Genomic DNA, 26,881 nt, shown 5'->3' with positions numbered 1-26,881 from the left:
TTCCAGCCTTGATGATCCCAGCCATGAGGGGCCTGTTTCAGAGGAGCCCCAGCTTTTTTGGCAGATGGGATGCCTGCAGACACAGTGGTTTTGGGTTATCCTTGCAGTTGACTTTGCAAGAACAAGCACAGTGTTCCAACTTCAGCTCACTGCTGGATGCAGCTGCTCCAGCTCAGGTTGCTGGGGGAGTCCTGGTAAAGCCCGAGCACCAGAAGTGTGGCTGTTGGGACGTGAGGGAATCTGAGGTGGCAGGGACAGACGGAGCTGTGGAGCAGAGCTGGAGTCACGGGCTGGCACTGCAGTCCCTGAGCCACGGTGGTGACAGCACCAAGGGGCTGTGCTGTGGGGAAGGCACCTCGCTTCAGCTGGAAAAAGAATTCCCTGTAGCAAAGGGAAAAGTGATTTTTTTCCCAGTCTGCTCCTACAAACGATTCCTGGACCTTGAGAAGTGGAAGCTCAGTTGGTTGCAGGCAGCTGGAGTGACAGAAAAGCAGCTCAGTTCCCAGGGGGTGTCTCTGGGGATGTGGATTCCTGTGCTTCTGGTCCCTCCTTCCAGTACTTGACTCCCTCATGGTGAAAATCATTCTTGTGTCCCAGAATGGAATTTTCCATGTGCCAGCTAGAGTCTTACCGTGCTTCTGAGGTCTGGCTCCACCTTCCTTACACCCTGCAGCCAGCAGCAAGGGCTCTCCTTTGCCTTCTCTTTTCCAGGCTCACATCCATCTTCATCCTCTCCTTGCCCATCATGTGCTCCAGCATCCTGGTGGTCTTCCCTGGAGTCCTTTCTTGTACTGGGGAGCCCAAACTGGAACAGATCTTCATTGCCAGTGCACTTGGGAGCTTTTTTGGGAGGAAGGTTGGTTCTCCTTGGGTTTTGCCTTTCAAAGGCCTGCTTCAGGGTATTTTGGGAAGCACAGGTGGACACTCTGTGCCCTTCCCAGGCCATGCTGCCTCCCCACAGCTTCTCTACTCACTGCATGCCAGGGAGGAAAGGTTCTGTGCAGCTGATTTAACCCACCCTAATGGCTCCTTTTAATCACCCTTCTGCCAGCTCCACTCAGCACCCAGGGCTGACACACAGAGCAGTGTTGTCATCTGCAAAGTGGCTGCTGGCACCGAACCAACTGGCACTTTGAACTTGTCCCGACTGGGTGCTAAGCAGCATTAAAATGTGATGATTGAACATGCCCACTTCCATTCCAAGGGTTCCTGGCCACCCCCAGCTTCCACCCTGGGAGGGGCACCTGGAGGAGGTCTGCAGGGCACTGCTGGAGATGGGGGGAGTGTGGGCTGGGGGGGCTGCTGGTGCTGGGGAAGTCAAGGCAGAGCAGTTTGGGAATAGTGCCATTGGCTGCACGTGGGATTGGGGCCACTGGGTCAGGTGGGGATTCCTGCAGAGACCCCCGTGTCAGGCTCTGAAACTGCTCCTCCAACGCTGGAGACCAGGTACAAACACTGAGCAGCCCCAGGTGCACTCAGAGCACCTGGGGGGGGGGGGGGGGGGGGCACAGATCTGTCCCAGGTTTGATCCTCATTCCTGGGAATTGCCTGGTCCATGCCTGCTCTGGTGCCCCCCAGTCTGTGTCTGGTCCTGGGGGTCTGTGCCAGTCCCCAGCAGGGACAGTGCCCAGGGTTGTGACTTCAAATTGGCACCGAGACAGTTGGGGACACTTGAAGGGCTCTTGTCAAGGAAAAGGTCGCTTTTTTCTTTAGGATTAAAGCTGTTCTCCTCAGGCTGGAAATATGGAATGTTTGTCAAGTTTACGAGGGCTTTTAGAGAGGCTTTTAGAAAGAACATCCTATCCCTTCTTTTATAGGGCTGAGATAATCTTATCTTTGTTTTAACACCAATTAAAGCAGGAAGAGTTTATGGGATTAGGGGTTTTCCATCAGTGCAACTTTGATGTCACCACTTGCCTGCTTGGTTTGTTCCTTTCCCTGTGTTAACTACTTGGGAAGGGTTCCTGTAATGGTTAACATACATGGCCTGGCTCCCCAGGCACAGCTCTCCCAGGCAGAAGCTTTGGGAAACAATTAAACAAGACCAAACAGAGTAACAAAATAGGAGACCTCTTGGAGAAAGCTGTCTCAGAATAGTCACTGTGTGAGTCTGCAGTGCTTCAGTGTTTACATCAAGAGAAAAGGGATGTGGTGCTGGCCTGAACAGCGTGTTTAAAATAAGAATTTAAAATCCTAGACTCCCAGAGTGGTTTGGGTTGGAAGGGACCTTAAAGCTCATCCCATTCTACCCCTGCCATAGCAAGGACACCTTCCACTGTCCCAGATTGCTCCCAGCACCATCCAGCCTGGCCTTGGACACTGCCAGGGATCCAGGGGCAGCCACAGCTGCCATTCCATCCCAGTATCCCATCTATTCCTGCCCTCTGGCAAGTGAAAGCCATTCCCTGTGTCCTGTCCCTCCATCCCTTGTCCCCAGTCCCTCTCCAACTCTCCTGGAGCCCCTTCAGGCCCTGCCAGGGGCTCTGAGCTCTCCCTGGATCCTTCTCTTCTCCAGGTGAGCACCCCCAGCTCTCCCAGCCTGGCTCTAGAGGGGCTCAGCCCTCAGAGCTTCTCTGTGGCTTTCTCTGGACTTATTCCAGCATCTCCTTGCTATGCTGGGTCCCCAGAGATGAAAGCAGTGCCCTGTTACTCCCCTGTTCCATGCAAGTCACACTCCAGGGGTCCCAGGCAATGTTGCTATCCAGCCCCTGGTTCCTTCTGTGTGTGCCAGACAAGCTGTGGAGGTTGGCACTGTGCAGTGTCCTGCTCCCCCGTGCCTGGCACTGGGATTGCTCCTGGGCCATCATCACCTGGCATTCCTGGGGTAGGGAATGTCCTGCTTCATTCCTGAGCTGCTGAGCTTGGCCTTGGAGCAGCTGCATCCTGGGCTGCTCTTTGGGTGTCTGCAGGAGCCAGGAGCTTGAAGGGATCTGCTGCCACCAGCACTGTGCTCCTGAGCTCTGAACTCACCCCCTGGTTTCAGCTTCCCATGGAGGCCTCTGGAAGTGTGCAGTGAACTGAGCCTTTGGGCTGCAGCCACCCCTGGTCTACAGCAGCATGATGGACACACGGATCCATGTCTCCTTGGGACAGAACCAGAGAATCATGCAATCGTTAAGGTTGGAAAAGCTCTTCAGGATTTAATCCAACCATAAACCCAGCAGTGCCAGGGCCACCACTAACCCATGTCCCCAGCTGCCACATTCACATGTTTTTTGAGCATTTCCAGGGATGGTGACTCCACCACTGCACTGGGTAGCCTGTGCCAATACCTGACCATCCTTTCCGTGACAAAATTTTCCATAATATTCAATCTAAACCTCCCCGATACAATTTGAAGCTGTTTCCTCTTGTTCTTCTGCTTGTTACCTGGGAGAGGAGACTGACCCCAAATAGGGACAGGGAAGTCCTCTCCCCTTGTGTATGGATGGCCTGACAGCATAGCTGCTGGATTATGGTTTTCTCCGTCTGTACCCTGAGGATGCTGGCAACATCCCAGTCCCCCATGCTCAGACAGGGACAGAAAACTTTCCATTTCTCTTTAAGAGCCTGTGACAGGCTAGGGAGGCTGAAGCAGGTAAGGAATTCCAGGCGTTTCTCTGTGACAGCAAATCCCATCAGCACTGATGGATGATCCCTCCCCCCCAGCAGGATGGGGTGGGGGGGCCTCACAGGTGTGTTGCCCACAGGTGTGCTGGGCTCACCAGATGCCTGAACTTGGGAGCAGTGCTGGAAGGGAGGGAGGTGACCTTGTGAACCCTGGGAACCTGCAAGGGGGAATTTGCTGGGAAGCCCCCTGGAAGCCTCTCCCGGGTGAGAGCACAGCACAGGGAGAGAGCTGCCAGGGCTGGGATGAGGCTGGTCCTGCCCAAGGCTGGGAATACTCTCAGGGGAGCAGGGAGCTGTACCTGCCTGGATTTGGTGTGTGATGAACACTATTGGTTTGTCCCGTGGCCAGATCCTTGATCCTTGGCCTTTGTCTGTGGAGTTTTGGGCTGAGGACTGCCTGGCCAGAGGTCAGGGTGTATTTGCCCCTTACCTTCTGGTGTGGTCTCATTTGGGGACTTCAAAGAGCAGGGCATCACTCTGCCCCGCCCTGTCCTCTCCAAACTTGTGTGACACCCCAGCACTAAGGTCCTGTCACAGCCCCACGCTGTTCCAGCACTGCGCCTCTTCCCAGGGGCCAAGGAGCACAGGAGATGATGCTGAGAATGTGAGCTCCTAAACTGCCATGACCTGTGGACAAGCAGGGTGCACGTGAGAGTTCTTGGCAGGGCACTTTTGAGGGAGCCTGGGATGGAGCTGGCAGCAGGTGAGGTGGCTGGTGGGGAGCAGCATTGCAGGGAATGTGGGCTTTGGAGTGCTGGCACCTCCAGCTGTGAGGCCAGAGCAGCAGTGCCTGTGGGCAGGTGATGGGACCCAGGGGATCTCCTGGAGCTGCTGCTGAGGTGCAGGGTGTTGGCCCAGTCAGTGAGGACATGTCTATAAACCAAGAGGATGCTTTTGCAGCCTGTGCTGTCTTGCTTCCATTCCCACCCCATGGAGAATGATAAGGTTAAACAGGAACATTTGCATTGGGACCATTCCCTCTATTGACAATTCCGTAATCCACATCATGGAGGTTCTCCTCCAGTTAATCTCATTTAACCCTGTTTTCCCTCCTGTATTTCCCTCCCCTTCTCTCCAAATGCTCTTGGAGCTGTTGGCAGTGACAGCACCTGGCAATGGCATTAATTGCTTATGTGAGGATGAGGTAACAGCTCACACTGCTAATTAAATTTATCCCTAAGGAAACTGGAGGACCCGTGCAGTCCTGGGAAGGGAGAGTGCAGAGAACTGGCACCTCCAGGTCCCAGCTCCTTGCTCTTTCCATTCTAGCAACCAGCTCTGGTATCCAAAGGGCTCAGGTGTCACCACCTGCCTTCTCAAGGCCTGACTGAGTCCTTTCCTGCAGCATTCTCCAGGCTGGGGACACCAGGGGAGAATTGGAACTGGATCGAAAGGCAGCATTGCTGCTTTGGGTTGTCCAAAGGCCACTCTTTCACAAACCCCATATGGCAGGGGACGGGGACAAGCAGAGGAGGGACAAATTTGCAAGTGACACAAAGTGAAACCTGTTTGGACGCAGAATTGAAAACAAGGGTCAAGGTGCAAGGGACAGAATGGAGCAGAATATGGGAAAAGTGACAATGTCATCGCAGCACCCACCTCATCTTCCAAGCAGGGTGTGGTTGATGAAAGAAAAAAGGGGGAAATTCAGAGTTGGTTAGACATAATAGGTCTGCACAGAACATCAAAAATGGCTTTAAAGTGGAAGAGAGTAAATTTAGATGGGATACTGGGAAGGAATTCTTCCCTGTGAAGGTGGGGAGGCTCTGGCACAGGGTGCCCAGAGAAGCTGTGGCTGCCCTGGCAGTGTCCAAGGCCAAGCTGGATGGGCTGGGAGAAACCTGAGATAGTGGGAGGTAATTGAGCCTGAGATGAGCTTTTAGGTCCCTTTGAACCCAAACAATCCTGCCATACCATGATTCCATTAAATGCCCCACACACCACTAACAGCAGAGAGCCAGAAGTGCAGGTCAGGGAGGCTCTGGGCTCTCATGTGCAATGCCTGCTTTCTGCTTGATCTACTGCAAGGCTGGGACTCTACCACCCCTCTCCCAGGTCAGTGCTATCTTTTGGAGAAGCAGCTTTTCATAATGTCCTGTCTGAAGTTGTGGTCTTTGTCCTGTGTTGCAGTGTCTGGCACCCTGAGCAGTGTTAGAGCCTATCTTCAGCAGGTGCAGTTAGATCCACCCTTACCCCAGTACCCCCAGTTACCCCATCCAGCTCTTCCACCTCTCCTGCACCCTGTGTCCCAGGGATGACCTTCTTGGTGATCCTCCACTGGACTCTCCTGATTTTCCATATCACCCTTGAATTGGGCAACCCTAACCTAGCTGTGCCAGAATCTCCAGTGACTGGCAAGGGAAAGGAAAGCACTTCCCTCAATGTCCTGGCCATGCTCCTCCTGGAAATTATTTTCCTTATTCTCCATAAGAGCATATCTGTGGGACTCATTTTATGTGGGTTTGGAGTGGGAGCAGCACTGTGGTGTGGGGCCAAGGCACCCCATAGGGTTTGTGGGGTGATGAGGGTGCCAGTGGGAGCAGAGAAGGCTGTGGGGCTGGGACCCTAAGGGCACGGAGAAGGGATCCCAAAAGCATGGGGAAGGACTCCCAAACCCACAGAGGAGAACAAGAGGCAGAATGTGGCCAAGGGGGCCAGCCCTGGTCCTGCAGCATCAGGGAAGCTGCAGAGCCAGCCCCCGGCCCCGGCCCCGCAGGGAGAAAGGAGCCAGTGGGGAGATAAGGCTGGGGATTTAAGGCTCCTGGCAGATCCTGACAGCCAGGGCTGCCTGGTTTCCATCAGCCTTTAAAAATGCCTCGCTGGAGTTCAGGCATCCTTGCTGCCAGGAGAAACAGGGCAAGGCAGAGGGGGCAAGGAGAGTCCTTCCATCCTCAGAGCCCTCAGCATGGGCTGAAGGTGCCATTTTAGGAACTTTTATTGCAGGAGGGAGCTGTTTGCTCAGAGCTGTTTCCAGGAGGGGCCTGGGGTGGACTCTGAAGGCCAGGGCAGTTTGGGATGCAGGGGAGCCTGGTTGGAGCCTGCCCAGCTCGTAGTGAATTAATTAAACAGTTGGTTAGAGAGAGGCAGTGAGACACAGAGGAACAGGGAACCCCTGGGCGGCCCCTCCTGCACTTTTGGCCGGAGGCTTTCCCTGAGCCCTGGGATGCCTTTCCCTGCTGAGAGCTGGAAGCTTGGTGCCAGCAGCAGAGGTGGCCTTGCCTCCCACATCCTGGAGCAGTGCTCTGCAGGGAGGGCAGGATCCTTCTCACAGCATTCCCTTCCCTTCAGGAGTTGGACTCCACGATCCTTGTGGGTCCCCTCCAAACTCAGTTTATTCTGTGATTCCCAAAGCGTGTCCCTTCCCAGGCACAACCACCTTGCCAGTGAGTGAAGGGGGAACAAGGACCCTGGTGCTGCTCAGCATTCCCAACTCTGTTGGAGAGAGGCACAGCCAGAATTCCAGGCTGCCTGCAGAGCCATGCCCCAGCCAGGCAGCCGTCCCTGCATCTGTGCAGCAGCAAGGCAATTAAAGGTCCGTCTGTTCCCTGGGAACCCCTGTTAGCATCCCATTGCTGCTGGAGGTGCTGGAAACTGCTACAGTGATGGGGCCAGAGCCCCTGGCACCGAAATCACCCTCCAGGGGTGAAAGATGCTTGGATGAAGTGGAAATTTCTGTGCTTTCACTGTTTCAATTCCCTCTTTCCAAGCAGGGATTTCAAGAGATGTCCTTGCTGCAAGCCTAAGCAAAAGCAGCAATATCCCAAAGCTGCTGTCACCTCCCAGGGCAAAAAACTGGGGTGTCCTCATGTCTGTGTCAGGCTGGATATCAGGGAAAGGCTCTTCCCTCTCCCAGAGGGTGCTGGGCACTGCCCAGGCTCCCCAGGGAATGAGCACAGCCCCGAGGCTGCCAGAGCTCCAGGAGCGTTTGGACAATGCTCTGAGGCACAGGGTGGGATTGTTGGGGTGTCTGTGCAGGCTCAGGAGTGGGACTGATGATCCTTGTGGGTCCCTTCCAGCTCAGGATATTCCCTGATTCTGTGGTGCTGGTTCCAGCACATGGTGAGAACATTCCCATTGGTCAGGCAGGAGGGGTCTTAGCCCCTGTGTGAAGATTTCACTTTTGATTTGCTGTTTACTCTGGAAACAAGAAATTGGGTGGATTCCTAAAGAAAATCTGTTTTCTCACCCAGGGGAAGACCTGGAGGGAGCAGAACAGTTTTGAACACAATGTTCTTTTATTTTACTACTGGAGGTTGTCATTTCTTGAGAAAAAGAAGTCAGTTTTAAAAAGGACTTTGCATCAAATTTCAGTGATTTTCCTGTCTTTCTACATGATTTCAGAACATTTAACTTTGGAGAAGTTCTGATTTTTCCAGGATTATTTTATCCCCTATAGGACCTACTGGGGAGGTAGGGTCTTGCCAAAACTCCTGGCTGTGTTTTGGTGGCTCATGGAAAGAGCTTCAGTGTCCCAGTTTGGTATTTTTGAAGAACAACCACTGAGCCTCAGTTTTTATTCCTCTCGAGCCATTGACCCGTTCCAGGGCCAATGTGGGGAATGTTTTTATCCCTTGAAGTAGTCACAACACTCCACAGCCTGGGCACTTTTTGGATGTCTCTCTGTCTTGATGCAGTAGAAGCATTATAGGAAAGTAGGTACTTTTAAAATAAACCTCAGGAAGGTGAAAGAGGCCCCTGTCTGAAACCATCCTTGCTGGAATGACCCTGCATTTCGCCCGGGCTGTCAGATGAGAGCAATTTTATGTGTTGGTCTTTTGTGTGTCTGAAATACCGGTATTAGTGCAGGAAGCATGTTATCATGTCCCCATCACTTCTGGGGAATGCAGAACTGCCCAGCCATCACCTCTCCCAACAGCTTAACTCCCTGTGAGATGGGCTGGTCCCAGGGGAGGTGGGTCAGGAATGGAATCGAACGGGCAAGGGATCAATGCAAAGATCCATGAACATGAGGAGAATCCTGCTTTTCAACAGCTCCTTTGACCATAAGAGGAAGAAGGGACAGTGCAAGCAGGAAGGCTGATGGAATTTTTCTGTAGAGCTTTTTTCATTGGAAACTCAGGATAATTCTGGAGGAAAGGAGATGAAAACTGAAAAAATCCACCAGCTTTCTTTTTTTCCCTTTTTTCCCAAGTAAGAAATAGCTACTTCTTAGCAATGGCTCTTGCTCACAGCAACCCCAGTGAATGATTTTCCCAGGCTGTTTTCTGATCTGCCTCATTCCTAGGAGCCTTGGCAGGTGACTGAAGGAGAAGTTTGTTAAACTTGTTTCAGCACAGGAACCACCTGCCTCCCCCCAGGCTCTTCAGGCTGTGTAAGAATGAACAGCAGCAGAAAGTCACAACAGGAGTAACCACACGGTCTGAGCTGAGCTTTTCCTTGGGCACTGGTGATCCCTGGCCTTGGAAGGGACTTTCTAGTGTGGAGAGCTTTTATCCATGACTGTTAGTTGTGGATATGATTTTATCCATATCTGTTAGTGCTGGATCACAATGTGGTCCAGCCTTCACCACCATCTGCTGTAGGAACCATGCACCCCCATGTCCCCCTCGCCCGCCCCGTGGAGCTGGACACTTGTGGGGTTGAGTGGCTGCTGCTTATGGAGCATCTTCTTCACCTGGAGGGAGAGCCCAGCCCACTGTTACTGCTCAGCAGAACCAACAATTTATTTGTAATATTGAGTCATAAAATCATTAAGGTTGGAAATGCCCCCCTAGGATCATCAACCCAGCACTACCTTGTCCCCAAGTGCCACATCTACAAAGTCACGAACATAAAACTCTGTGGAGAGTTGCAAAAGGACCCTATGAGACAGCATGACCAGGGAATGAGAAGGCAAGTGAAATTCAAATGACTTGAGGTGATAGAAATGGGAAAAAACAACCCCAGGTTCATGGAATGGTGGAGTTACAGAATGGTTTGGGTTTGGAGGTGCCTTAAAGACCATCTGCCATGGGCAGTAGACAATTCACTCAAACCTGCACAGAGATGAGCTGGGAGTTGGCCAAGTGTCCCCGACAATTCAGATCTTGGGGCTCTTACAGTCAGTTAAAAAATAATGTGGGCATTGCTGAAAAAAGAAGAGAATAAAACGGTGAATGTTGTTATGCAGTGTGGAGCATGACAGAGATTTGGACAACTCTCGACATCATGGACAAGGCAGATGGTGATTGAGTATCCATCAGCAATGGAAATGTGGGATGGCATCAGGAATGGCAGCTTGGCCTTGAAGCAGAGAGCAGCAGTTTCTTCCTACAGCATGTTGTTACAGCATGGGGCTCTTTATGGGAAAACAGGTGCAGGACATTTGCAGGGAATAAAAGAATCAGTGGGTAACATAGTGAGAGAAACACCCACATGGGGTACTGAGTGCAAGGAGCTGTGTCTTAGAAAGGAGTGGGGAAGTGTTGTGGGCAGCACGTGCACCTGGGTCATGCCCTGCTCCTCGGGTGGTCATGGAATCATGGAATATCCTGACTTGGAAGAGCCTCACAGGGATAAAATCCAACCCTTGGCCCTGCACAGATACCCCAACAATCCCACCCTGGGCATCCCTGGGCGTGTTGTCCAAACGCTCCTGGAGCTCTGGCAGCCTTGGGGCTGTGCCCATTCCCTGGGGAGCCTGGGCAGTGCCCAGCACCCTTTGGGGGAAGAACCTTTCCCTGATACTCAGCCTAAAACCCCCTGGCAGTCGCTGTTGGGGGGAGGTGTCTGTGGTCTTACCTAGTACAGTCAGTCACTTTTTATGTGGCAGTGGCTAAAAATCCCCTCTGCACTCCTACAGTCCCTGTTCTGCACTCATCTGTGCAGCCTCCTCAGGGCCTTCCAACCAGCTGCTCCTTCTCTCCTGTGTGCGCCTCCAGCTGTCAGGATTTCCTTTGGACTCTGCAGAGCCCCAAGGATTGTTTTGGCAGCAGTGCTGGGCTCCAGGCATCCCCCCCGCAGCCCCCTGCTCACTGCTTCTCTCCTTCCTTTCCAGGCTGCCCCTCAGGAACATTCAAGGCCAACCAAGGGGATGAAGGCTGTGTCCACTGCCCCATCAACAGCCGGACAACCTCGGAAGGGGCCACAAACTGCGTGTGCCGAAATGGATATTACCGGGCAGATGCCGACCCCGTGGAGATGCCATGCACCAGTATGTGGCTCTGGGCAACTGGGAGGGGACCACATGATGGGGAAAGGAGATGATTCTCAAAGCACTGAGGGATGCTTGACAAAGGTGTCTGTCCCAGTGGGATTTTGGGGGACGCTAAGCAAACTAAGAGGTAAATTTTGCCAGGGCTGTCACACTATCAAATTAGCCTGGAGTAAGAGGACTGGTTTCATTCCCACTCTTGCCTTTGGATGTCCAGCTTGCTGCACACATCCCTCACACAAGACCACCCGGCTCAGCTCATGCAAGTCCTGCCAGGATGGGGAGGAGGATGAGGCGAAGCAGCCATCTCACACCTTCCTGTCTCTTCTCTTTCCAGCCATCCCATCTGCCCCCCAGGCCGTGATCTCCAGTGTGAACGAGACATCCCTGATGCTGGAGTGGAGCCCTCCACGGGATTTGGGGGGCCGTGAGGACCTGGTGTACAACATCATCTGCAAGAGCTGCGGGGCAGGGCGCGGGGCGTGCACGCGCTGCGGGGACAACGTGCAGTTCACCCCGCGCCAGCTGGGCCTCACCGAGCCCCGCATCTACATCAGCGACCTGCTGGCACACACCCAGTACACCTTCGAGATCCAGGCTGTCAACGGGGTCACCGACCAGAGCCCCTTCTCCCCGCAGTTTGCCTCTGTGAACATCACCACCAACCAGGCTGGTAAGGCTCTGTGGTGCTCCCAGCAGAGCTCCCCGTGCCCGGGTGGGGTGGGGTGGGGTGGGGTGGGGTGGACATCATCTCTGGGCAGTGCTGGCTCAGCCTCTGTGGGCTGGAAGGGGACAAGAGATAGGGTGAGGTGTTGCTTGTGGTGATGAAAGTGCCCGGTGATTGCTGAGTGAATTTCAAGCCCTGGGTGTGAAAATATCCCTTATTTCAGTGTACAGCTGGAGCGTGCTCCAAGGCACAGCTGCCTCGCCATCGTGGCAGCAAAACAGCTCGTGGCACTGTCCCCTGGTGTCACAGCATCACTCTTCAGCCCTGGGTGTTGCCTCGGAGCTTCATTGCAGGCACCATCAGAGTGTTGCAGACACACTCCTGGTTCCTGAGCAGGGAAGATGAGGCGGCTGCAGCATTTTGATAGGAGCTGCAATCCCTGCTTTGACTGTAGAGAAAGCCAGGACAGACTGAGAAAGCAAAGAAGAGCTGCACAGAACAGGGGCTGGGAGATGAATATTTGGGATAAGGGTCTGGGAATCTGCTCCAGTTCCTGTGCCACTGCAGAGTCACTTGGTGAAGCAGCTGAAGCCCAGAGCGGGGAGGGTTTCACTCAGCATCACCTGCTCTGTGCAGGTTGGCTTTGCTGGGGCAGGGATGGTCAGAGTGGCTGGTAATGCTGCTCCCAGGAGGGTCCCCAGCAGTGCCCTGGCAGCTGTGCTGGTGGCAGGGAGCCCCACAGAGCTGCTGACCAGGGGCTGCCTTCCCAGCCCACCTGGAAGCCCTCTGGAGCTGGGCACAGACCCGGGCTGGGGCTGGGGCTTGGGCTTGGGCTTGGGCTTGCCTTAATGGGATTGAGGTGGAAGGATGCCAGTGAGGCACAGCCCTGCTGGGGAGCTGGAGAGATCCTGGTCCCTCTGAAGCTGCCCTGGACACTCTCTGAGCCCCAGGGAGTGAATTGCCATGGGGCCGTGGTGTGTTCTGGCTGTCGGGGATGGTGGGCGAAGTAAAACAGCAGCAGGGCAGGTGGGCATCACTTGGGCATCACTTCCACAGCGTGAGGACACAGGGAGCCTGCAGAAATGTCTGGGTGAACCATTACAGTTCTCTCTGACCTGGAGTTAACTTGGGAGTGGGGCCAGGGTGTTTTTGAAGCCCTGAGGGCAGGTCTGCCACAGGCTGAGCGTGGTTTGGCTCCAAGCAGGGACAGGTCTGCCCCCAGGGAGGAGAGGGGAACGGGTCTGGATGACCAGCTTCCTTTACCTGATGGAGATGGGCTGGCTGTAATGCCACCTGGAGCTGGAAAGGAGCTCTGCACCCTCCCGCCGTGGTCCTGCACTGTAGATTAATAATTTGATGCCCATATTTTGTACTTGCATTTTTCTGCTGTGCTTGAGCCTTCATGCATCACCCATGGCTGCTCTCACCTGAGCAAAACCAGCAAACTGAGTTGAAGGCGAATCCTTTTCAGTCCCCTGGATCCTCCTCCTTGTGTTTTCCTGGTTTGACACTCCTTTATTATCAGGGCTCACACTTCTTAGCCTGTGTGATGTCTCTCTTAATGTATCTATTCATTAGCACTAAACACTAACTGTCTGCTTACTAATTCCTCTGTAATTAGAGGCTCTGAATTCTTCTGCTTACACTCTCACCGCCTGGCAGCCTTGATGTAGATCATTAGCAGTTGGTAACAGAAGCTGCAGACACAAAGGCAGAGCTGGGACAGGAGAATGGAGGGTGTTGGGGGAGAGGAGAGGGAGCAGAGGGAGGATGAGTTTCCCTCTGCCTTGGCTCTGCACGGAGGGCCACCTGGGGCTCCATTGTTCAATGTGTGATGGGGTTGTGCTGCTGCCACAGCTGGACAAAGCAAAGTGCCCACCACCCCTCGGTGTCCTGCAGCCCTGCAGGAAGGAAGGAAAATCCCCCTGGTTTCTCCAGGGGTACAGGGTGACTGCTGGGAACCCTCTGTGCTGCAGGACTGAGGAGAGATACCTCATCACCAACAGCATCCCAAGCCTTCAGGTGTCACCAGTTCTTCAGCACCCGCGTTTTATAAGGGCCTGGAGTGCCAAGACAAGGGAGGATGGCTCCCCCCTGCCAGAGGGCAGGGTTCGATGACAGCTGGGAAGGGATTCTTCCCGGGGAGGGTAAGGAAGCCCTGGCACAGGTTGCCCAGAGAACCAGGTTGGATGGGGCTTGGAGTACCCTGGGATAGTGGGAAGTGTCCCAGCCTGTGGCAGGGGGTGATAAGCTTTTATGTCCTTTGCAACCCAAACCATTCTATGACCCCAGGAAAAATCTCCTGTGAGAAAATAACCCCTCTAGATCAGAGGGAAGGAAGGTCCTGGGTGTGGCCAGGTGGGTGGCACAGGGTGGGTGATGGTTTGGTGACCATCATCCCATGGCTGTGACCCCTTTCAGCAAACTGGATCCCCATAAACATGATCCACCTGGCTTCCTGGGCAATACCTCCTGTTACCTCTGAGCCCAGGCTGGGTTTCCTCTCTGCTCTTCTCAGCAGACCTTCCTCTCTCCTCGACCTCCAGCTTCACACTGTGCATCTCCAGCTCACCTGCACTCCTGCCTCTCACACTCTGCAGCTGAGCAGCACCTCATCCCCCAAAGCTCAGCATCCCTTCAGGAGTGAAATCCAGGACTCTCCATGTGCCACAGTCCTGTCTGAAGGGACCTGGGTGCCACCAAAAGCCTTTTCCCAGCCATTCCTCAACAAATAATCTGTGCCAAAAGGGTGGCTGAGAGCCATCCCAAGGGGTCAGGGAGCTGAGCCTGTCCCAGGGCTTGGGATAATGACACTTGACTAATGGAGAGCCATGCCAGGCACCAGCTCTTGTTGGCAGCCCCTGACTACTAATACGTGGTCTTCCTTTGGGAACAGGTGGGGAGTGGGGAGAGTCTTGCAGAATGGGGATTTGCAGGCTCCATCCATACTGGGGACAGGCTGAGTGCCCTGGGAAAGCTGAAGGAGAGGGCTCCATGGACAGGGATGAGTAAATAGCAGTGGGAAGGGCACTTCCTGGTAACTGGCTTCTGTGAGCTGAGGAGGGAGGAAAAAGCCTTGGGCTTTGGAGTATCCAGAAACAAATTCAAGATATCCCAGTAGTGGGGGAAAGAAAGCATCCAGCTCATGGGAATGTGTCCTTTTTGTGAGCAACTCTTGTCACAGGGGATAAGGAGGGAGGATTAGTGCTGATGTCAGAGGCTCTTGGCTGCAAACGGCCACAGAGAGCCATAAATGGCCCTTGCAGAGGGAATACAAGGAGTGTGTGCTGAAGGAAACCAATCTGCTCTTCTGATAAACCCATCAAGATGATTTCTCCCCCTCTTTAGATCCAGAAAAGTTGTTGATTTTTTGTGTTTTTATTCTGGGTGGCATTTTACAGCAATATGTCACAGCATGGTGACATGGGTTTGTGGACAAGGTGGCATTCAGTCAGAGGTCAGACTTGAGGATCTTGGAGGTCTTTTCCAGTCTTCCATGATTCTCTGGATCTCTTGGCCAGGAGGATGTGCAGCTCACACCTCTGTCCCAGGTGCATGCCAGGCATCAGTAGGGTTTGAATTTCAGTGTCACAGCCCAGGTTGTGTCCCAGCTACTCAGGGTCTTTTGGGAAGGACTTGGAGAAGCTCATGAGCTCAAGGACAGCTGACCACGGTCCAAAGCAAGGACATGGGCCATGGCCCTGCTCTGCTGGGGGTCTCCTAGCACTGGTCTGAGCTTCCTGATCCTGTTACAAACCTTGAGGAATTCATCCATGAGCGATGGAGCACAGGCGAGACAGATCCCAGGATGTCCAGAAAGGAGGATTTTTTTTTTTTTTTTTTTTACAGCCACAGCCCCAGAGCTCTGCTGGCAAGGGCAGAAAGGGGCACAGAGAGGCTGGGGAGCAGGCAAGGTGAAGGGATGAGGTGGGGAGGACCAGACCTCTCAGCAGCCATCCCAGCCTGCTGTGTGCTTGTCACATTAGTGATGCTGCTGGCTAGATGGGACGGGAGAGTTGTTGTGCCTGGGGCACAGGGAATCTTGCTTTTATCTTCTCACTTTCACTGTGCATCAGAGGAGGTGTCTGGCTCCCTTCTTGTGAGGGAGGCAGAGCAGAGCCCGTGCTGCTCTGGGCATGAGCAGGAGCAGCGGCTCCTCCTGTTCTCTCTCGTGCTGCTCAGCTGGGCTCTACTGCAGCCAAGAGTCATTGTCTGTGAAACCAGAACCTGGGAAAGTGCAGGAATTACCTCAAAGGGCTGGAATGAGCTTTCCAGAGCTTCAAAGCTTTGAGTATTTGTTTATAAGAGAATCCCAGAATGATTTGGGTTGGAAGGGACTTTAAAGATTATCCAGTCCCACCCCCTGCCATGGGCAGGGACACCTTCCACTAGCACAGGTTGCTCCAACCCCATTCCAAGCTGGCCTTGAACTTCAACAAGATTTTGATACTCTACTTTCCTGCTTCTTCCAGAATAACAGGCAGGAGGTTGTAACATTTGAGTATCTCAGATTCCTCATCTGACTTCCCACTTAGAGCAGGGCTGCTGCCTTATGCAGTGCATAAGGGAGGTCATGGCTTTGGGTAGACAGTTGTTGGTTATCTTCAAAGGCAGAGCTCTCCCCGTGGTCCCACTGACTTGTCCCAGATCTGCACCACCCTCCTGGGGTGGGAACTTCTTCCAGTGTCCAACCTGACCCTCCCAAGCTATGATTTATGGCCATTCCTCTTAATTCAACTAAGTTTCAAATGTTCTAGCTCAGAGATCAACCTGAATACCTGTTCAAATCCCAGAATCCAGTTTGTGCTGGAGGGACCTTAAAGCTATCTCATTCTACACCCTGCCATGGGCAGGGACACCTTCCACTAGACCAGGTTGCTCCAAGCCCTGTCCAGCATTGGAAGGACACTTCTAGGAATGGGAACTTTCCTCCAGTTTAGTCCTGGCTTTAGCTAGAAACCTTTCAGGAAGAGAACTTGTCTTAAGCCATCAAGAGACAGGCAGCCTTGTCCTTGTACATGAGCCTGTGTAGATCGCTGCTTTTTTTCCCAACAAAATCACTGATTTTCTAAGGAAATACAGGAGGCTGTCTGTCAGGACACCAGTAAAACATTTGATTTAGAAAACTGCAAGCTGGAAGTGGTTCTGTGAAGTTTGTCCAGGAACTGCATAAATGGGAGACCACAACGACCCGAGTGGCAAAGCCTCAGCTGAGCTGAGCTGACTGAGGTCCATGAGAAGCAGTTTCATACTTCTTGATGTTTCAGGATCTGGTAGAGTACTTCTTGTGCAGAAAAGTGACAGAAAAGGGGGAAAAGCAGAAATCTCCTGAGCTTTGGAGCCATCTCACACCTGGAGGAGTCAGAAGAAAGCCTGTTTCCCTGTGTGACAGAGCTGGAGGGTCTGCTGGCCTGAGGTCACTTAAATCCCAGGTTTCATCTTCTGGGGACTTCCTGGATGTGTTCCTGTGACAATTTGGCCTTGTCTCATGCTCCAAACTTCCTGAAACCTTGACATCCTCCTGGCTGCTTCTCTTACCCATTTAATACCCAGACCTTGCCTTCCGTGGACCCATGTCACCATCCTGATTCCATCATCTGTCTTCTCTCTCTTCTTTTCCATTCACCCGCAGCTCCCATCTTCACCCCGACTGCCACCAAAATGTGATGTGGCTTGGCATTTGCTGCCCTCCTCCCCTCTCTTCTTGTCCCAGCCTGTTGCCTTCACTACATCCCCCCGTGCCTGCAGCAGCTGGCAGCGAGTGCCCAGGGGGATCCTGCCATGCCCAAATCCCTTCTCCTCTGCCACTGGAGACTGCCTGCAGCAGATGGCAGGAGCTTTCCCAGCTGCTGGCTCTTCAGGAGCCTCTTCCCACTCCTGTGGTGGGCAGTGGGGGGATGTTGGCAGAGCAGGGGATGGGATGCACTGCTGGAGCTTCCCGAGCAGATGCCCTTCCCTGCCTGCCACCATCTCTGTTGGCTCCTCCTGCTGCCTCCCAGGCTTCCCTGTTGCATAAATCATACCGTGTGTTTGAGGATCATTTTCCCCACACCTGCCTGGGGCTTCAGGAACCTTTTCCAGTGCATCTGGAGCTGACTTTGGTCAGGAAACAAGAGTCTGTCCATGATGGATGGGGTGGAAAGTCCCTTCTGTTGAGCCAGGGGCTCCCCCAGTGTGCCACCATCCCTGCTCTGTGTTGTGCTGGGAGCTGATGGGCAGGCTCCAGACTTCACCTTTTCCTCCTGTGTTCCAGATGGTTAATTTATCTCTCCTGCTGCCCTTGGCAAACACAGCCCTGGGGCAGTGCCCTGGGGCAGGTAGGGAGGCTGGCAGGTTGTAGCAAAGGGGTTGCTGCAGCCTCCTGGCTGGTTGTCCTTCAGTGCTTCTCGGGGTCCCTGTGGATTAGTGGGGTCCCTGTGGGAAGGGATGAATCTCTGTGTGCTCCTGTGCAAGCAAGAAAATGCTCACAGTGCCCTGGCCCTCCACAGGTTGGTGGCTATCCCTGTCCTGGCAGGGGTGCAGGAGGCAGCTGCATTGCTGGGGCTGGGCAGAGAATGCTCTTCCCAAGAGAAAAAAACATTTCCAAAACTTACCCCTACACACAGGGAACCTTGTAGAGTTGGCCATGCAAGAGAGCAAGGGAAAAGGTTCAGTCACAAATTAGCAAGACTTGGTGGTGCTCCAAGGGTTGGATCCCCTCCAGAGCCAAGCTGGGAGAGCTGGCGGGGTTCACCTGGAGAAGAGAAGGCTCCAGGGAGAGCTCAGAGCCTCTGCCAGAGCCTAAAGGGGCTCCAAGAGGGCTGGAGAGGGATTGGGGACAAGGGATGGAGGGACAGGACACAGGGAATGGTTTCCCACTGCCAGAGGGCAGGGTTGGATGGAAATATTGGGAAGGAATTGTTCCCTGGGAGGGTGGGCAGGCCCTGGCACAGGGTGCCCAGAGCAGCTGTGGCTGCCCCTGGATCTCTGGAAGGGTCCAAGGCCAGGCTGGATGGGGCTGGGAGCAATCTGGGATATCCCTGGCCATGGCAGGGGGTGGAAAGGTCCCTTCCAACCTGAACCATTCTGTGATTCCATGGATGCTCTGCAGCAGACATCACTTTTTCAAGGACTACAGCTCTACGCTTTCTGTGTTGGAAATTTCAAAATCAGGTTGTTCCTAAGGACAGTTATCATTGCAGTTAATTGGCACTTTTTGGGAAAGTATCATTTTATGGAAAATCTGGGAGGCAAGTTGGAGGTGAAGGGGTCCCACCGTGTTCCTACGTCCCAACAGCCTTTTGTTGGGGACATGCCATGATCTGGAGCAGATGAGTTTTCCACGTGCAGAGGGGTCCAGGAGGTGGGGACACCCTTGGCACTGCATGATCCCAGAGCTGCTCTGGCAGTGGTGTGGGAGGTGCCAGGATGCTCTGGAGCAGCTCCTCTGTGTGGGAACAAAGCCCTGCAGGCCGGGTGGCACATGCAAATGGGACTGCAAACCCCACTGAACAAAGAGCTCAAACACAGCCAAACCCTCACTGCCCGGGCCAAGTTGCTGGGCTTGTGGCATTAGCAACTGCTTTAAAGGCTGTAATCTACACCAAAGCCTGCCTTGATTCAAGTGGGGCCACAGCCAGCACCAGCTTTAGGCTGCTTTGCCATGTTTTTAAGATTTTCCAGCGTGTGTAGTTACAGACTCAAGGAGCTGCAGGCTGGGCCCACTGGGAAGTTTTCCAGACACTTGACACAGTGTGGGTACCAGCCTGGTGGGGCCACCTTGCCAAGAACCTGGGGAACAAAAACCTCACATACTGTGAAGCACCAATTTTTCAGAGCTCCAGCAAGTCCAGGAATATCCCAGACCTGAGAATTTTTATTCCTTTAAGGGCAAATGTTGCTTATTAAAGAGCCCCAGTGCTGCCATTCCTCGCTTTCCTCAGCTTCTGCTGGCAAGAATTGGTTCCAGAAGTGTGTGGCTCCTGAACATGGCATCACAGGGGCAGAACTGGGGAAATAATTGGGGGGGGGGGGGGGGGGGGACAAATGCGGGGGACAAGTGTTGTAATGGTCCAAGGAACAGTGAACCCTTTCGGCAGGAGAGTCACAGACACACAAGTGCTGGTGTCACCAGAGTCACCATGGAGGGCAGGTGGGGAGAATCCTCCATTCTTCCCTTCCTCATCCAGGTATTCCTCACTGTGGTGCATTCAGTGTCATGCTGGAGGAAGGCATCTGAATCCAAATACATCCTCCAGGAGAGCCCATGGTGTGAGAGCCTGTGGTACTTAAATGGCAGGAGAGAGTTTTACCCAGGAAAGCAAAAAATGAGGGCGGTTTTAACCAGAGAAAACAATTTGCGGTTCAATACGTGGGTGTGTTTGGACTCTGAGCTGAACAGGAGCACAAAACACTGGGGCCTTGGGGTCAGTGGTGGCACCTGGAGTGGGGACACTGTTGTACCAGTGCCAGTCACCTGCTGGGAGCTGTGGGGCAGGGAGAGAGGGCTGGTTTGGATGAGGTGTCCTGCAGGTGAGACAGTGGTGTGAGATATGCAGGTCTCTGGGAATGTGGGGGTCAGTTGTCCTGGCTGTCCCCTCTGCCCATGCTGGAGAAACAGAGCTCACCCCCAGCCCTGTGCCTACTCCACAGAGTCCCTGTGTGCTCCTGCCTCTTCAAACACAGCTTTCCAGGCTGCTGGAGCCTGGATTGCAGCCCAGAGGTCTTCAAGCCCTGTGGATTGAAGGTCAGGGCAGCCCTTGTTCCGTGACTGATGACAGCACTGTCCTGGCTGCTGCACAGTGGCACCTGCAGCTTCACTGCACGGGCTGTGGGAATGCTGTCCTGGGCAATGCCCTCCTCTGGACCCACAGGGAATCCTGTTCCCCACTTCTTGGAGCTACCTGGGTTACCCACTCAGGCCGAGTCTCTGGGTGAAGGCACTGAGAGGGAAGCTTACCCCCTTCCCACAAGGTTTTCCAAGTCTCCCCTTTGCCACAGTGGCAGGACAGTCACAGGCATCCCCTGCCAGATGCTCTGACAGGAATTCTGCTCTGACAGGAATTCTGCTCTGACAGAACCTTCTCCCCGACATGTCCCCATTCCCTGCCCTGTCCCGTGGCCCCTGGACTGGCTGGTGCCTTGCAGCATCGTGCATTTCCCTGCCGCTCTGTGTTCAGCCGCAGGTCAGGCAGTAAATCCTGACCCCGGCCGCAGCCGCTGCTGCTCGGGGTAATTGAAAATGCCACAATTCCCTGCTGACCCTCCTGTAATAAAAGCAGTTTTCCCCGTCCGGGTAACCTGACACGCCGGGGACCGAGATCTGTCAGGAGGGCTCCGAGGAGATGCTGGAAAGCTCCCAGCTGTTCTCCTCGCTTTTTCCCCTGGGTGATTTCAAAGTGCTGCCGGGGAGAGGCCACGGGCCGGGCTGGCTTTGCTCTCTCTGCGTCCTGAGTGTTTTCCAGAGCAAATGTTGACTCTGTCTGACATGACATGGGTTAGTGGAATTAAAGTGATCAGAGATAGGGGGTTTGCTGCCTGTAACCTGACTCTCCCAGCTAAGCCAGCAGAGGAACGGGATGCTTTGATTTTCCCGGGATCTCATCAGTGCTGCCCCTCTAGCGAGGAGTAGGGGCTGAGCCTTGGGACGGGCAGGTGAAGGGGGGCTGGCTGCAGAATGGGGGGCAGATTGCAGGGCACCCTTTCAAATGGGTCTAAAGATGATGAAAGGGAAGCTGTGGAAAGATCCTGGTGTCCCTCCTGCAGGCTGGAGCCACACAGTCCCAGCAGACACTCCCAGAAGATGCTGCCAGTGGAGTCTGAGCCCCATGGCTGCTCCCTGCAGTGCTGGTCTGGCTCATGGCAGTGTCTGTACCCATTTTATTTCCTTTACAGCAGCACTCCATCTTCCCGGCCTGCACAGTGTCACCTTCTACAAGTCACAACAGCACTGAGGTTAGAAAGTGCCATGGACACCTGGCCGGTGTGTAGCTGGATGTGGGCTTGGTTCACTGGGAGCCAGACTTCCTAAAAACCACTGGCAGTGATGGCAGACCAAGAGTCAGGACCTGACACAGAAAATTGGCCTCTGCTGTCAAAGTCTTATTAGACAAGCATACCCTGATGGGTCCTTTGGGATGGGATGAACCAGGATATACTGAATCATAAAATCACAGAATCCCAGACTGGGGTGGGTTGAAAGGAACCTTAAAGATCATTTCATTTCACCCCCTCCCATGGGCAGGGACACCTTCCACTATCCCAGGTTGCTCCAAGCCCTGTCCAGCCTGGCCTTGAACACTTCCAGGGATGAGGCAGATAGAGGTGGGATAGAAGGGAGGTGACCTCAGGATGTTGAAAAAGAAGAGCTGGGAGAAGGGTAACAGCTTCCAAATGGAAGCTCTTGTTGAATAAAAGAGGAAGATGTCTTAGGAGATGTCCTGGGGTTCCTGGAACTGCTCAGGGTTGTGGTGTTGTGGGGATGGCTTGGAGAGACATGAGCTGCCTAAGGATCCTCAAATCAAATCAGAGACGTAGAAGCAAGGAGGAAAACGGGCCTATTTCTTTCTCATTGCCCCAAAACAATTCTTCATTGTATGATGCCCCCCTGCTGCTTTTTGTCAGCATTCTCCTAATGAATTTCCTGAGCTTTAAAGAGAGTTCTACCAGTTACACAAATTTTGGATGCATCGAGGATATCCCATCCTGCTCCCCGTAGAGCTGGGATGATAAGAAATGCAGGAACAGCCTTCTCCCTTCCCTGAGCTGGGGGGCACAGCCAAAAAAACTCAGTGGAAGTGCCCAGTGGAGAGGGAAGAGCAGCTCTGCAGGGCTGGCCTGAGGCAGGGAAGGGTCACCTTGGACACACTCAGAGGAATATCAAACCTCAGCAAGGAGGTGGATGCTGTCTCTGGAGCTGAGAGATGGATCCTGGGTACTGAAGTCAGTTTTCAGGTTTATTTTTGGGAAGGAGATTAACAAAAACAAAAATGGAAAACATAGAGGAGAGAGTCATCAGGCTGATAAATGTGTGAAGTGTTCAGGAAACTACTTGGATAACAGAAAGGAATCACACAATCATTGGCTGGTTTGGTTTGCAAGGGACTTAAAAAATCCTCCAGTTCCAACCCTCCATGGACAGAAACGAAATATTTTCATTATCTTTCAGCTCTTCCATGAAGACAATATTCTTTTTCTAGACGCCTCCTTCATTTAGCTACAAAACTCAGAAAAGTTCCTGCAGTTGGAAACTGAGGTCCATAAATTTTAACCTGAAAATAAAAGGTGCATTTTCAAAGAGAGCTTGAGGAAAACCTCCCTGGAGGCACAGTGGGCTCAGCATCGTCTGAAGTCCTCAGAGGAAGCAGGGAGTGTGTCTGTGGCATACTCAGGGGGTCAACCACAAGTGTTTCAGCTATTTTTAACTCTGCCTGGGTTAGTGCAGATGTTCAGACCTGGGTGTTATGGAGCTTTTCCCAATTCTCTTAAAATTGCTCTGTTGCTGCACTGTCTCATCACGCTGCCCTGGATTTGGTGTGACCTTCTTCAGGTTTTCCTGTGATTAAAAAATGGTTGTTTCTTCTGGAAAACTCACATTTTGTTCCTTATTGTTTTCTTCCATTTCCTTCTTTCCCTTAATATTTTCCATCCCTTCCAGCAAGTCCCAAAGACGCAACTATTTGTATGAAAGTCAAATTCTGGCTATGCCAAGCCTGAGGCTTCGTGGTGCAACCAAGTCCCCTTTGTCCCTGTAGGAGATCAGGCAAATCCTTACTTACAGAACCCAAAGCCTCTTGTGGAGGATCAGTGCTGGTTAAGCTGCCTTTGTGTGATGGATCTGTGCCACCTGGGGTTTGGTTTCCCTTAGCACAGGCTGCTGAAGTAGCCTTGAGGTGCAGCTCTGGAGCCATGGAGCTGCCTGGTTCCATGCCCAGGGAGGTTTTATTCTCTTGTCACAGCATCCTCAGAGAGCAACTCTGACACAGGGAAACCTGGACATGCTTTCAGTAAAGCTGTAAAGAGAGATGTGCCTGGCTGGGATCTTTAGCAAAAGCTCTTAAAAAAAAAAAATGCTCTTTCATAAAAGTGGCTTCAGCTTCATAATCAGTGCCCAGACCATCACTTGTGAGCGCTTCTCTTTTTTTTTCTTCTCCTTTAGAAGACGTGTTTTAAATGCTGGATGTGCCTCAGGTACAGTGCCTGAGAGGCAAGACATGGTGGGGCTCATTTACAGGGATGTGTGAGAGAAGGAATGAGAGAGGATGTGTGAGAGGCAGAGAAGGAGTTGCTTTATAATCAAAAAATGGGATTTTATCTGGAGCTAATCAGAAAGGACAATGTCTTGAGGTATCTTTGAATCCCAGAATAGTTTGGGTTGGAAGGGACCTTGAAGTCCATCCCATTCCACCCCTTGCCATGGCCAGGGACATCTTCCATAGCTCAGGGTGCTCCCAGCCCTGTCCAACCTGGCCTTGGGCACTGCCAGGGATCCAGGGGCAGCCACAGCTGCAATGGGAATTCCATCCCAGCCCTGCCCACCTTGCCAGGGAACAATTCCTTCCCAAGATCCCACCCAACCCTGCCCTCTGGCAGTGGAAACCATTCCCTGTGTCCTGTCCCTCCATGCCTTGTCCCCAGTCCCTGTCCAGCTCTCCTGGAGCCCCTTCAGGCCCTGCCAGGGGCTCTGAGCTCTCCCTGGAGCCTTCTCCTCTCCAGGTGAGCACCCCCAGCTCTCCCAGCCTGGCTCCAGAGCAGTGGGGCTCCAGCCCATGGAGCATCTCCATGGCCTCCTCTGCATCCTTTCTGTGCTGGGATCCCAGGGCATTGCAGGGGGGTCTCCAGAGCCGGGCAGAGGAGCAGAATCCCCTCCCTGGACCTGCTGCCCACACTGTGGGATCAACACAGATGGCTTTCTGTCATTGCAGCCCTGGCAGAGCTCAGGGGTGATCCCTTCAGGGAGGTGATTGGCCATGCAGCTCTGCTGGCAAGACCTGAGCATGGGGGGACCTCCTGAGCCCCATCCTTGCCAAGTGTTCCCAGTTCCTGAGCTCAGGCAGTGGCCTGTGTGTGCTGCAGAGCTGTCAGCACCCCCACACTGATCCTGCAGAGCTGCCCCCAGCCACGGAACTCTGCTCAGCTCCCTGGATTAAATTAAACTGCCAAAACCTCAAGGCCAGCCTGGGCAGAGGTCTGGCTGTGCCCAGTGTCGTGTGGCCATGCAGGGGTGGGGTGGGGGCCGTGGAAGTGTCACTTGTACCCCTGCCCTGCCCCAGCAGGGTCACCCTGTGGGACGTGCTGCCTTTGTACATGAGTGGATTTTCATGAAGCTTGTTTTACACTCCACTGGTGGTTTTGGTGTGGTTTATTTCTCCAGCAGTTCGGAGAAGGCACAGGGCTCCACTGTGAGGAATCTGAGGCCATCCCTGATTCAAGAGGGTGCAGAAAGTGCCTTTCAAGGACTGCAGGGGTTGGGTTTGCCTCAGTGCCCAGTGCTGTGGGTGGGGGTTTGATCCCCATATAAACCCTTCACTTCAGAGATGGGCTCGGTGGTCTTTTTGGGTCCTTTCCAATTCAAAATATTTTGTGAAATCTGTGAAATCAAATGACATTGGGGATTAAGGGATTTGGTCAGGAGCAGTGTTTCCATCAGCTGTGGAATGAAGGAAGGTCTGTTTGGTTTTTGCACTGTTGGGACACACCTACCCCTGGAGACCCCATCGGGATAAATCCACCTCTGTTCACACCTTCGTGGTGACATCACAGGGTGATCAAGGCTTTGAGAGTGGGGACTCTCCATATCTGATCTCCTGTGTGCATCACAGGGCACAGTCAGCTGCCTGGGCATTGTGTCAGGATCCAGCTGAAGCTGTTCCTGCTGACTGCACCTGGGAAAGTCACTCTGAGGTCTGCCTGGTTCCTCTAAACTGGTTCCAAGCTCAGACATCCAGTGCCAGCCCAGCCCTGATTCACAGGACTGGGAGCCTCTCTGTGCACCCCAGGCCCTCACCTGGGGTGCAGGGTGTGACAAGAACCATGTTTTATGGCATTGCAGAGTGCTGTGCTCTGTTAGCAAAAAACAACAGGAGAGGCATTGTTTCCATCTGCTCAGCAGTCTCAGGGCCACATCTGGGGCTCCCAGTATCACAGTCATGGACAAACTGGAGCAGATCCAGCAGGCCCATGGGGTTATCCTGGGGCTGGGGCTACAGCATGAGAGGTGAGGGCAGCTGAGAGTTGGGTCTGATCAGCCTGCAGGAGGAGACTGAGGAGCATCGAGGGAGAGAAGGTTGGAAAAATCCACAAGAAACAACCAGCAAAATCCCAGTGGAATGTGAGGAAAAGTTTTTTACCCCACAAGGGCAAGGCAGCAGGGGCTGCTGCTCAGAGAGCCTGTGGGAGCCCCATCCAGGAGGATCAGATTTGCTAGCTCTTATCTAAGTCCTGAGCAAAACGATCTGATTTTGAAATTACTCTGCCAGCCTGTGGGACCAGAAACATCCAGAAGTCACTTCTGACCCAGGCCTTCCCGTGCCTTCATTCCTGTGCACTCCCCTGGTGTCTGTGATAAGAGGAGCAGTTACTGGGGACATGCAGTGAGGAGGTTCCTGCCCTTCCAGAGGCACCCCCGTGCCCCAGGTGTAGGAAAGGGCTGAAGTTGCTGTAGTCATTCATCTCACCTGCCTCCTCTCACCATGCAGCACATTTGTCTCATGAAGCTCATTAGATGAGCCCAACCTCATCCATTTGGATCTTTTGGTGAGCCAGACCAGAGCAGGTTCACCAGGTCCCAGCAGCACATGAGTCACACATGTCCTGCTGTAGTTCTGGTCTTGTACATCTCCCAGAGGGGAGGCACGAGATGCCTTGGAGAAGTCCTGTACTCCCAGGCTTAGGTGCAGTGAATGGAGCTGGAAGAAGAACATCCCAGAGACCTCACTCCTACCAGGAGGAACCTGCAGCTGAGGAGCTTCTCCAGCTGCAAGGCCACTGAACCTGTGCCTAAATTATGGGATGTTGCCACACCCCAGTGTTGTGGTGGAACAGCTCTGGCTGTACATGGAAAATGTACAGGCTGTCCTGGAAAAGCCCAGTGTGTAAATGTGGGATCAGTTCCCAGAGCAGGTGGCAGAGATGCCACGGGCTGTGTGCTATCCTCAGTCCAGTGCCATCCCTGCCACAGGGCAGCCACAGCACGGTGATATCTTCCTTCCAAGCCCTGTCCCCAGAGACAGAGATGTTTGTCTTGAAAATCACATCTGTCCTACGGAATCTGTGTCAACAAGGAAACAGCGAGCTCTGGCAAGAGCTGACAGGCTCCAGAAACTTTACCTGTGTTTTATCTTCACACCAGCGTGAGAAACTGTTCCCAGGAGTTTGGAAAGATGTAGCCTGAAGCAGTGGGATGGGGATGTCAAGGTGGGAGGGGAGCAGTGCCACAGAGCAAGGGAAGGACACGGAGGGTTTCAGACTCTTGG

At 53.3% G+C, this 26,881-nt stretch overlaps 1 protein-coding gene across 8 annotated transcripts in view; it reads left to right on the top strand.

Moving 5' to 3' along the window:
- The window catches only part of EPHB2 (EPH receptor B2), a 123,037-nt gene that overhangs the window by 72,247 nt on the left and 23,909 nt on the right, over positions 1-26,881 (top strand). For all 8 annotated transcript variants that reach the window (XM_062507652.1, XM_062507653.1, XM_062507651.1 and 5 more), the window contains 2 exons: positions 10,607-10,762; positions 11,100-11,435. In XM_062507652.1, the coding sequence (XP_062363636.1) occupies positions 10,607-10,762; positions 11,100-11,435 (492 nt within the window). The remainder of the gene's footprint in view (positions 1-10,606; positions 10,763-11,099; positions 11,436-26,881) is intronic.

This window comes from Cinclus cinclus, chromosome 23 (genome assembly GCF_963662255.1).
Source record: "Cinclus cinclus chromosome 23, bCinCin1.1, whole genome shotgun sequence".
NCBI classification, from domain to species: Eukaryota; Metazoa; Chordata; class Aves; order Passeriformes; family Cinclidae; genus Cinclus; species Cinclus cinclus.
The sequence above is the reverse complement of the archived record's forward strand: the minus strand, read 5'-3'. Positions and strand labels throughout refer to the sequence as shown.